Source organism: Cajanus cajan, chromosome 2 (genome assembly GCF_000230855.2).
Source record: "Cajanus cajan strain Asha chromosome 2, NIPB_CcT2T_4, whole genome shotgun sequence".
In the NCBI taxonomy this organism is placed as follows: Eukaryota; Viridiplantae; Streptophyta; class Magnoliopsida; order Fabales; family Fabaceae; genus Cajanus; species Cajanus cajan.
The window spans coordinates 438,769-451,811 of NC_138518.1; the positions used below are offsets into that span (position 1 = coordinate 438,769).

General features: G+C 35.4%; 1 protein-coding gene across 1 annotated transcript; it reads left to right on the top strand.

The window, feature by feature from the left end:
* Window positions 1-12,246: 12,246 nt before the first annotated feature.
* Window positions 12,247-12,815, top strand: LOC109817256 (non-specific lipid-transfer protein 2). Its single transcript, XM_020382472.3, has one exon. The coding sequence runs from the start codon at window positions 12,306-12,308 to the stop codon at window positions 12,597-12,599; it is 294 nt and encodes a 97-aa protein (XP_020238061.1). The 5' UTR covers window positions 12,247-12,305; the 3' UTR covers window positions 12,600-12,815.
* The last annotated feature ends 228 nt before the right edge of the window (window positions 12,816-13,043 follow it).

Genomic DNA, 13,043 nt, shown 5'->3' on the forward strand with positions numbered 1-13,043 from the left:
TCCTTGAAGGTAGGAATATGTTACATAGTGTGCTGGTTGTTAATGAGGTTATTGATGAGGCTAAGAGGATGAAAAAACCTATCATATTCTTTAAGGTTGATTTTGAGAAGGCATATGACTCTGTGTCATGGGAGTACCTACTATATATGCTTGAGCGCTTGGGTTTTAATCCTAAATGGATTGGATGGATCAGGGAGTGTCTCAATACAGCTCGTCTATCAGTGCTAGTTAATGGTAGTCCCACTGACGAATTCCCAATGAGAAGGGGGCTAAGACAAGGTGATCCCTTGGCCCCCTTTCTCTTCACGATTGTAGCAGAGGGGTTGTCAGGATTGATGAGGGAAGCAGTGAAGCATAAGAGATTTAATAGTGTGAAGGTCGGGCACAATCAAGTTGAAGTTAGTTTGGTTCAATATGCAGATGATACAATGTTCTTTGGAGAAGCTTCTTTGCAAAATGTATTTTTGATAAAAAGTCTAATCAGATGTTTTGAGGTGGTCTCAAGGTTAAAGGTCAACTTTTTCAAGAGTAAATTTGGTGCCATTTGTGTGGATCAGGCCCTAGTGGAGGATTTTGCGCATTTGTTAAATTGTACACTTCTATCTCTACCGTTTCCCTATTTAGGCCTCCCCATCGGGGCAAATCCTAGGAATGTGGACACCTGGAGGCCAATTATCTCAAAAGTTCAGAAGAAACTTGCGATGTGGAAGCATAAAGTTCTCTCTATGGCTGGTAGGGTGTGTCTGGTGAATTCTGTGCTAACTTCCCTCCCTCTTTATTATTTATCTTTCTTCAAAATCCCAAATCGGGTGTCTAAGGAGATAGTTTCCCTACAAAGGCGCTTTTTGTGGGGTGGAGTCGGGGATCAGAAGAAGGTTTGTTGGATTAGTTGGGATAAGGTGACCCTACCAAAGGAAAAAGGGGGATTGGGAGTCAAAAATATCATACTCTTCAATAGATCGCTACTGGCTAAGTGGAGATGGAATCTCTTCCACCAATCCAGCTCTATGTGGGCTCAGGTTCTACAATCAAGGTACAGAGGTGGGCACAATCTGTGTGCTCAAGCCTCCTCTCAGAAGGATTCTATATGGTGGAGGGATCTTTTAATGGTGTGTGGTGGAGTTGAGGAGGATAATTGGTTTGATAAGTTGATTGAATGGAGAGTTGGAGTGGGGTCTAAAGTTAGATTTTGGCTAGATAAGTGGGTGGGGCCTACTAATCTTGCAGTTGCATTCCCTAGATTGTTCATTATCTCTGATCAGCAACTTGTTTCTATTGCAGAGATTGGGGCATTTGTGAACGGAGAATGGGTGTGGCACCTCAGGTGGAGGAGAAATAGATTTGAGTGGGAAATTCCTTTAGAACAACAACTTTTGCGCCTAATTAATAGTCGCATCTTCAATTCCTCCCAATGCGACTCTTGGAGTTGGGTGGCAGAGTCCTCAGGGATGTTTTCTGTTAAGTCGGCTTATCAGGTCATATTAGCTGAGTCAGTCACTATTGAAGATCACGATATCTTCAAGTTAATATGGTCTATCCCTGCCCCTCCTAAAGTTCTCTTCTTTGCTTGGAGGCTTCTGAATCGAGGACTCCCAACTGTGGATAATTTGGCACGCAGGAATATATTACTCGGCGAGCATGAATCTAGATGTATCTTTTGCAAGGTAGATATTGAAACCACTACACACATCTTTTGTACATGTCCGATGGTTGATAGAGTTTGGAAACAGTGCCTCTCCTGGTTAAATTGTCCTGCACCTCTTCCTAGGCAGATCTTCGACCACTTTTCTTTCCTCCCAGCACCAATTCATAACGAGTCAGAGGCAGAAACCTGGCATACTGTGTGGCTGGCTACAATGTGGACCTTATGGAGGTACAGGAATAAGTGTATCTTTGACGGCGGAACATTTGAGCAAGGTAGTATAGTTAGAGACATTCTCATTTTTTGTTGGAGGTGGCTATCCACCCTCAAACCATCCTTTGCCTATTCTTTCTCTCAATGGAGTAGCAATCCTGGGCCATGTATTTGTTTCAACGGGTGTGGATAGGGTAACAGTTTCTGATTATGAAGAGATAGAAATATTAAGTATTTCTTTATAATCCTGGAAAACTCTATACTTTGTATATGGGTTCAGGTACCCCTTGTACCTGTTATATATTAATTTTGCTGTTTTCAAAAAAAAATGTACACACAATTATCGCACCTTCATAGCCTCTACTGTCCATTGCAACAACCCCACCCTCTCCATGCTCATTCCCTAAATCCTTCAAATCATCACCTTCATAGGTTATGGCTTCTCTTTCAAAGCCAAATCTTCCCCAAATCCTAATGGTAAAAGTAAATTTGAAAGTTTGATTTTGAATTTGGATATTAATTATATTTTAGTATTGATGGAATTAATGTTGTTTGACATTTGAGGGATGAAGATCAAGGATCATGATCTAGGAGTGTGCCTTCACCAAAACCCTCCAATCCATGTATGAGTAGAAAGGATTGGAAAATATCAATGAAGAATGTAAGATAGTTCAATTTGTTAAAAAAAAAAAAAAACATTCGCTTAACTTTCATAAGAATATTTTTTAACATGCATTGTATAAGGTTTCAGATGAATGATAATAACATTAGATCATTGGTAGTATTAAAACTAGAGGGGCAATATGTAGTGCGCATTATCATAGAAAGAGGTAGGTGTGGTTTCTTCTAATACCTTTGAATACTCTGTAGTTAACATAGAAAATTCACTAACATGTAGCAAAATCAATTTTTTGCTCAATTTGCTAAACTAAAACCTTTTTATTAAATTTCACATATAAATTTAAATATCATTTCTTCTCACATTGTTCCTTATCATCACTTTAATATAATGGATTCTTATCTCTATTCTAATGTCAACAACACCGAATGATAACTCTCTGATATGGAATATAACACTGAAATTGGAGTTATAATCTTTTTGGGTAAGATTAATTAAACATTTGATATCTTTTTTTTTTTTTTTTTTTTTTCATTCTATTCAATGTACGTTGGGTTTTCATTTAATCATAAGATTTCTATTTCAACATTTTTTTTGCGGTTAATTAAACATTTGATATCTTTTTTTTTTTTTTTGTTTCATTCTATTCAATGTACGTTGGGTTTTCATTTAATCATAAGATTTCTATTTCAACATTTTTTTTGCGGTTGTGCTTTCAAATGTATTTATTTTGATTTATGTGTGACAATTTGTGGTGAGCCTCTTTTGATAGTTTCTAGAGCAACTACAAAAAAAAAAATTAAAAAAAAAAGCAAAATAATTACGTACCATTTATTATTTTTTATAACTGACATTTTAACAAAATATGTCCCCTCAATTACAAATTAATGTATGTTATTTAGGACAAGTATTTATTAAATATAAAATCAAATGATCAGTTTCTTAATATTAATTGAAATAAACTATAATAACATAATTATAAACTATATAATTTAATTGATGCTCTAAGTTATTTTAATTAATTTGGAAAATTAAATAATAAAAATGATATGTTTTAACTCATGAAGAAAAATTTTTATATATGAGTGACGCAAGATAAGTAAATTTGTAAATTTATATGCACAACTTTTAATTGAAACTAAAATTTTTAATTATAATCTAGTAAGTAGGTTATGCTCAAAATGCATTTCGGAAAAGTAAAATTTAAATGATAAATACATGGTTCATGCTTAAAATCCTTTTTATAAGGAGATAGACTTCAACTAAGGAAGGAAAGGATTAAAATCAAAGCTTTTATTGGTTCCCAATTTGGATTATGAAAATTTGTTTTCAAAATCAAGACTTCAAATGTTAATCCTTTATATTTCACGTTGTATCCTCCAATTTATGATTGTGACAAAGAAGTTAGTTATATTTCAAATTAAAAAAAAGGAAAAAATTTAGTTAAAATGAAATTGTTGGAGACAAGAGCTTCCAATAGTTCCTTTGTAATCATCGTCAAATAAAAAAAACTTATTCAATTATTAAAAGTCTTTTAAGGAAAAAGAAATCTATATAAATTGTTACAATTCCTCTAATGAAAAGTCAAATCTTTTTCAAAGTTTAAAGAAAGACACATAAAAAAATATAAATAAATAAATAACTAAACAACCAAACACCTAATTTTTTTTATAGCAAATATCGATTTGAATAATGAACTATATTTTGATGGTTTATTCTTTTTGCTTCATTTCAATATTAAACTGTTTTACTTTTAATATCATTTTGGCTTCATTGATGATTTGTTATTTTTACCCCATTTTAATAATAAATCATATCTTTATCTACATTCACCTCAATTTACAAAAATTATTTTACATAATATTTACTTTTGTACATAATATCAACACTTATTTTTAACAATATTTTCATTGGTTGAAGGTTTATACACAAGTTTGTTATGTAATCCAAAGAAAACTATCAACTATAAATATTATATGATTAATATTTAAGAATCGACATATATTTATTTAATATACTTATATTCCAAAATAATAGTTACAAGTTTACTAAGTTTTGATATATATATATATATATATATATATATATATATATATATATATATATATATATATATATAATATAATATAATATAAAAATTATAGAATTCAGATAAATCTCACAACGCGCATGTCTGTCTCTAGTTTCAATAATTGCTTTCATTTTCATCCTTCCTTCCACGAATCTCCTTAACAACTTGTAACATTGTATGTTTAAACTTTAGACTTCTCCACATTACCTTTTCAGCACGAACACATCACAGTTGGCATATTATATTGTCAATTTGCAATCAATATAATAATATTTTGAGTACAAGTGGAACCTTGGAGTATGACCTTTCAGTCCACCCAGTTGACCAAGTCATCACATACATGAGTCTATATAAACCATGGTTTGAGTTGAGCACATATCAAATTAATTCACCGAAGTTTGAGAAATAATTGAAAGAGGTGAAGATGATGATGATGAAGAAGGTGTGTACCTTTGCCTTAGTGTTGGTGGGGATGCTTGTTGTGGAGGTGATTCCCAAGGCAGATTCAGTGACATGTAATGTTGTGGAGTTCAATCCTTGTTTGGGGGCAATAACTTCCTCATCTCCACCATCAACCGCATGTTGCCGGAAAATAAGGGAACAAAGGCCATGCCTTTGTGGTTACCTCCAAAACCCTACTCTAAGGTTGTATGTGAATTCTCCTGGTGCTAGAAGGGTTGTTAGCTCCTGTGGGATTCCTTTCCCATCTTGTTAGTGTCAATCTAATTAATTTCTACTTTATATTTTCTACTTTATAGTAATAGTATATAAGAAATCTTGTTTTACAGTATAAGAAAGTTATGGATACTACCGAATAAGAAATTAATGTGGTTGAGGAGAACTTGTTTGGTTGAACAAATATGATTATGAATGAGATGTTGCATTATTTGAGTTCTTGATACTTTATTTTTGGTTAAAAACAATTGCGTGGGTAGTGGTTTATGAGTCAACATGCACTTATATTATAAAGTAAACACAGTAGTGGATATTGAGAGTAGCTTACTTTAATTAGGGCAGTTGGAGCATTCAATGATTTCTGAGAATAGTAATACCATGCTCAGTGCTCACCAAATCAGAATCGTCTCTTCTCACTTCTCAATGCTCTGTGTCCATCCAACCCCTTTAATATAGTTAGCCTATCTTAGTAGCTAAGAGAGGGTCATGTAGTTTATTCTATTTTATTTCAATTTTAAATGATTACTTAATAATATATTTTAATTTTATTTCTCAACATTTTTATAAAGATATACAACATGTGGAATGAAAAATTTATATAGCATACATATTTTTTTTTTTTATATTGAGTTCAATTTTCACATGAAAAAATATGATGATCTGATTTTAAATATTTAATTGAGATTGAATTGTTTTATTAGATAAATTTTATGTTAAAACAACAAAAAAAAATACAAATAAAACAGTAACATAGATAATAAATAAACAAAACAGGATGGCATTGATTAATTTTTAATTTGGAAAAACTAATTTCAATTGTTTTTAATTACCTTCGATTTTTTTTATAAGGTTTCCCTCCCGAGTCGTCACTCGGCCAAGGATGTATCTTCGGTTTTTCTGAAAAGGTTTCCCTCCCGAGTCGTTACTCGGCCAAGGATGTACCTTCGGTTTTCCAGAAAAGGTTTCCCTCCCGAGTTGTCACTCGGCCAAGGATGTACCTTTGGATTTCTTCAAAAGGTTTCCCTCCCAAGTCGTCACTCGGCCAAGGATGTACCTTCGACTTTCCTGAAAAGGTTTCCCTCCCGAGTCGTCATTCGGCCAAGGATGTACCTTCGACTTTCCTGAAAAAACTTCCCTCCCGAGTCGTCACTCGGCCAAGGATGTACCTTCGATTTTTTTTATAAGGTTTCCCTCCCGAGTCGTCACTCGGCCAAGGATGTACCTTTGGTTTTTCTGAAAAGGTTTTCCTCCCGAGTCGTCACTCGGCCAACGATGTACCTTTGGATTTCTTGAAAAGGTTTCCCTCCCGAGTCGTCACTCGGCCAAGGATGTACCTTCGATTTTCCTGAAAAGGTTTCCCTCCCGAGTTGTCACTCGGCCAAGGATGTACCTTTGGATTTCTTCAAAAGGTTTCCCTCCCGAGTCGTCACTCGGCCAAGGATGTACCTTCGACTTTCTTGAAAAGGTTTCCCTCCTGAGTCGTCACTCGGCCAAGGATGTACCTTCAGCTTTCCTGAAAAGGTTTCCCTCCCGAGTCGTCACTCGGCCAAGGATGTACCTTCGACTTTCTTGAAAAGGCTTCCCTCCCGAGTCGTCACTCGGCCAAGGATGTACCTTTGGATTTCTTGAAAAGGTTTCCCTCCCGAGTCGTCACTCGGCCAAGGATGTACCTTCGGTTTTTCTGAAAAGGTTTCCCTCCCGAGTCGTCACTCAACCAAGGATGTACCTTTGGATTTCTTGAAAAGGTTTCCCTCCCGAGTCGTCACTCGGCCAAGGATGTACCTTCGGTTTTCCAGAAAAGGTTTCCCTCCCGAGTTGTCACTCGGCCAAGGATGTACGTTTGGATTTCTTCAAAAGGTTTCCCTCCCGAGTCGTCACTCGGCCAAGGATGTACCTTCGACTTTCCTGAAAAGGTTTCCCTCCCGAGTCGTCACTCGGCCAAGGATGTACCTTCGACTTTCCTGAAAAGGCTTCCCTCCCGAGTCGTCACTCGGCCAAAGATGTACCTTCGATTTTTTTTATAAGGTTTCCCTCCCGAGTCGTCACTCGGCCAAGGATGTACCTTTGGTTTTTCTGAAAAGGTTTTCCTCCCGAGTCGTCACTCGGCCAAGGATGTACCTTTGGATTTCTTGAAAAGGTTTCCCTCCCGAGTCGTCATTCGGCCAAGGATGTACCTTCGATTTTTTTTATAAGGTTTCCCTCCCGAGTCGTCACTCGGCCAAGGATATACCTTCGGTTTTTCTGAAAAGGTTTCCCTCCCGAGTCGTCACTCGGCCAAGGATGTACCTTCGATTTTTTTTTATAAGGTTTCCCTCCCGAGTCGTCACTCGACCAAGGATGTACCTTCGGTTTTCCTGAAAAGATTTCCCTCATGAGTTGTCACTCGGCCAAGGATGTACCTTTAGATTTCTTCAAAAGGTTTCCCTCCCGAGTCGTCACTCGGCCAAGGATGTACCTTCAGCTTTCCTGAAAAGACTTCCCTCCCGAGTCGTCACTCGGCCAAGGATGTACCTTCAGCTTTCTTGATAAGGCTTCCCTCCCGAGTCGTCGCTCGGCCAATGATGTACCTTCAATTTTCCTGAAAAGGTTTCCCTCCCAAGTCGTCACTCGGCCAAGGATATACCTTTGGATTTCGTGAAAAGGTTTCCCTCCCGAGTCGTCACTCGGCCAAGGATGTACCTTTGATTTTTCTGATAAGGATTCCCTCATGAGTCGTCACTCGGCCAAGGATGTACCTTTGGCTTTCTTGAAAAGGCTTCCCTCCCGAGTCGTCACTCGGCCAAGGATGTACCTTCGATTTTTCCTGATAAGGTTTCCCTCCCGAGTCGTCACTCGGTCAAGGATGTACCTTCGGTTTTCCTGAAAATGTTTCCCTCCAGAGTCGTCACTCGGCCAAGGATGTACCTGTGGATTTCTTGAAAAGGTTTCCCTCCCGAATCGTCACTCGGCCAAGGATGTACCTTTGGATTTCTTGAAAACGTTTCCCTACTGAGTCGTCACTCAGTTCGTCGTTCAGTTACCATTGAAAGACTCCTTCGGCAGCTTGAACCTGTTCGACACCTTCGGTAGCCTGAACCCGTTCGGCACCCTCGGCAGCCTCAACCTATTCCGCACCCTCGGTAGCCTGAACCCCTTCGACAGCCTGAACCTGTTTGGCACCTTCGGTAGCCTGAACCTGTTCGGCACCTTTGGTAGCCTGAACCCGTTCGGCACCCTTAGCAGCCTCAACCTTTTCAGCACCCTCGTTAGCTTGAACCCCTTCGACACCTTCGGCAACCTGAACCCATTCGGCACCCTCGACAGCCTGAACCCGTTCGGTACCTTCGGTAGCCTAAAACCGTTCGGTAGCCTCGACAACCTAAACCTGTTCGGCACCTTCGGCAGCCTGAACCTATTCGACACCTTCGACAGCCTGAACCCGTTTCGGCACCCTCGACAGCCTGAACCCGTTCGGCACCTTCGGTAGCCTAAACTTGTTCGGCATCCTCGGCAGCCTAAACCTATTCGGCCTTTAGATTACGAGAAGATTACGAGTGTACCTCCCAGACAAGTATTACCCTCTACGTCGCTTCGCTCCTCAAGGCTGGGGGGCTTGTGTACCGGAAGGGTCCTATCGGCCACGTGGACCGACATGTGATGTCCTATCGGACTTCGACACAATTCTCGGCACGACCTCGGCTCGGCAGAGGGCTGAAAACTAAGGACAACCCAACCCTTTTTCTATCGACTCGGCCAAAGGTCGAGAACGAAGAGGTTGTCCCGACCTTTTCCTATCGGCTCGGCTAAGGCCGACAGAGCCAGACAGTAGTTAGGACGATGATCATGATTAACAAGGGGAAGCACGTGATTAAGGTCACGTGGATTGATACGTCATGTCCTATCAGATATTGACGCAGTTTGGACACTACTTCGGCTCGGTAAGGGGCCGAGAACCATGGAGAATTCAACCCTCTTCCTATCGGTTCGACCAGAGAGGTTGTCTCGGGCGTGCCCTGTCGACTCGGCCAAAGGTTGTCTCGACCGTTCCCTATCGGCTCGGCCAAAGAGGTTGTCTCGGTCGTACCCTGTCGGCTCGGCCAAGGACCAATAGAGAATAGTTAGGATGATAATCATGGTTAACGAAAGACAACACGCAATTAAGGCGTAACCAGCCGATTAACATCGTATTACCTAATTCGGTAAATGTCAGAGAAGGCCCACCCCGCTCAGGTCCATGACAAGTAGTATAAATAAGTCACACGAAACGAGGTATGTCACTGTTCATTTATTACTCTCGAGAATTATGCTTGTCCTGACTTGAGCGTCGGAGTGCCTTTTGCAGGTACTTCCCCCCTCTAAAGCATCAACTCGAAGCTCTCGTTCGGCCCTCCAATTACTAGAAGACTACGAGTGTGCCCTTAGACAGGTACAATTTCTAAGGTTAGCTTTGCATTTTTGTGCAAGATCAAGCCGGGATAGAGACTGGGCCTAGGTCTGTTTCAGGTGTAGATGAAATAGAGGAGTCATATGCTTCTTGAAGAATATAAAGAGAGAGAGGCCCAAAAACAGCTCTTCATTCTGAGAAATTAAAAAAAAAATCAAATCATGAGATAATTCTTAACTTATGCCAGGTGGAGATGATTTAATAGGAAAAGGAATATATTAAAGTGAATTTGAAAAAATAAATTGTGCTTGGTGGAGGACATTTAATGAGAATTGTGAGAAATTAAAAGTGGGTTTTTCACTATTTTTAATACCCTAACTCATCATTGAAGGGATTCTTATGGAATTTAAGAAATATGTAATTTTTTTTATTTTTAAATTTAAATCAAATTATAAAGAGAGGGTAAAATGATAATTGAAAATATAAATTTTATTTTATTTCTCACATAATTCTACTTCACCAAACAAGTACAAATTCTCTTTAATACATACACATTTAATTTACTAAATAAAAAATACAATTATTTAAACTTATATATATAATTACTAAAGTTGGTGTAGTGATGAAAGTTTTGGAATAAAATATAAAATATGTATTTGAATCTTATTTTTGTGATTATAATTCTTAAAAATTAATTAAAAGAAAACAAATATATATATACTTTAATTAAAGGGTTTAATGGTGATACATATTAATATTGTAAAATAGTTATATATTGTCAACTAATTAAAAAACAGAATTCGTATAACTTTTAAAATAATTATTCAACAAATTTATCATTTATGATAAATTATAATTAGTTGATGATATAAAATTATTTTACATTGTTAATATATCATCATTAAAACTAAGAAGACTATAATTTTTATTGATTAATCATATAAAACATTTTACACTCATCACTATATGTCATTATTAACCTCATAACTAAAAGGTTTAACTCCTGAATATTACACATGTACTTAGAAGCAAAAATATAACTTAATCAAGGATATTCTCAACTATATAATATCCATATCAAAAGTGGAGGATATGCACTTGTGTTTCACATCACATATCTAGCAAGAGCACTTTTAAGAAATTTTATTTAATGAGATAAATTTTTAAGGATTTTTTTAACTTCTTATGTAATTTTAATTATTTATTATAATTATTTATAAATTAAATTTAATATTTTTAAAATAAATTATAAATAAATAAAAATAATAATATTGTGTTATAGTATAAATTATTTATCATAAATGTAAATTATAATTTATATATTTAAAAATATTTATCTATACAAATTTTAAATATAATTTATATATTTAATTATAATATTTATTTTTATATATAATTTATTATAAATTTTAGTTATATTAAATAAATATTTTATTTTTATATTATAAATATTAGTATATTATAAATTAAAAATAATAATTTATTCGAACTTAACTGTATGAAAACAGATACAAAGTGATGGCAGATATTTTCGTTAAATTCTTTAATTTTATTTGTCTTAATTTCAAGTTAAATATTTGTTTATCCAATGAAAGAGAGATAGTACTCATACGGGCATGAATTTTCTCAATTATAATTTTCGATTCTCTGTATTTCCACCACCAAAACTTCATGTCTTATTTTTTTCATTATTTAAATTCTTTTATCTCATTTTTAATTAGATGTTGAAATTTCACTGTACATAAATGCCGCTTGAGAGGATCCAAACTTGTACTCATATTTGTATGATTTCTCAAGAAAAAAATATTATACTAAATAAAAATCTTGTATTAAATTAACTCACTAGAATCAGTTTAATGAAGAGATTTGTATGAATTTCTAAATAAATTCTAACTTCATTGTATTGTACACTCACAAAAAAATTGTTATATTAAACTACAGGAATAGAAAATTCATTTAAGTTGTTGTTTAATTTATTGATCAACTGAATTCTATTAATTTTTTATAAAAAAAATCACAAGTTTGTTAAGGTTCAATTTGCTTTCTTAAAAAAGTCGATAAAATTGAATTAACCATGTTAAAAATTCAATATAATATGGGCCAATCTTATTTTTTCTATGCTTTATGATTATGATTTTGAGTTTAATTTAAACTTATAAAATTAATCAATAAAATAAAAATTATTTTTATTTATATATTCTATTTTGTAGTCTTATTTAATTTCTTTTAATACTATACAACTCTATACAAAATAATATTTCAATTGTTTTCTAGGAATTTGAACTAAGTTAGTTGAATATCGATCATTTCAAGAATCATCCGTCCAACAAGAAACCATGACTTGTAAATCAATTCCAAGAAGAGTTTTGGCAACCTAGACAATAAATTCCAATAACTGCCATGCTAACATTTTCATCCTTCCTTCCACGAACTCTCCTTAACAAAGAAAGAATGACTTGTTACATGTAACACGGTATCTTTAAATTTAGACTTCTCATTACCATTTCAGTGTGAACACATCATGGTTGTCATATATTGTCAATTTGCAATCAAAATAATCAATAATTTGAGTATAAGTGGGACCATGGAGTTTGACCTTTAAGTCCACCCAATAAACTGGGTCATCGCATACATACATGAGTCTATATAAACCAGTTTGAGTTATAAGCACATATCAAATACACTAAGGTGAGAGAAATAATTGAAAGAGGTGAAAGTGATAATGATGATGATGAAGAAGAAGGTGTGCACCTATGCAATAGTGTTGGTGGCGTTACTTCTTGTGGAGGTGATTCCCAAAGGAGAGTCAGTGACATGTAGCCCTGTGGAGTTAAGTCCTTGTTTGGGGGCAATCACTTCCTCATCTCCACCATCAAGCACATGTTGCCAGAAAGTGAGGGAACAAAGGCCATGCCTTTGTGGTTACCTCAAAAACCCTAGTCTACGACAGTATGTCAATTCTCCTGGTGCTAGAAGGGTTGCTAGCTCTTGTGGGGTTCCCTTCCCAACTTGTTAGTGTCACCCTAATTATAATAATATATTGTGTAATAAATTAGTATGCAAATATATACTCAAGATCTTATGTTTAAATCTTGTTATAAAAAAACAGGTACTACCCAGAAAAATAATGTGGTTCAAGAGCACTTGTTTGCTTGAACAAATATGATTATTAATTAATGAGATGTCTAAGAAATTAAGTGAATGATTAAATTTGCTGTATATCAGTTCTTGATATGGTGGTTTTACTTTTCTTCCATTAAAAACAATTGTATGGATAGTGATTTATGACTTAGCGTACAGCTAAGCAGGTCATGATTCATGAATAGTGAGTATATTACAAGTTTAAATATGTTTTTAATTTTGAGAAAATTATACAGTATCAATTGGATTTAATATAATATTTTGACCAACAAAAATATTAATAAATAAATTTTATGCGATAATATTTGACTAATTTTAT

Coding starts and splice junctions, on each gene's coding strand:
- LOC109817256 (XM_020382472.3), top strand. CDS start 12,306: ATGATGATGATGAAGAAGAAGGTGTGCACCTATGCAATAGTGTTGGTG.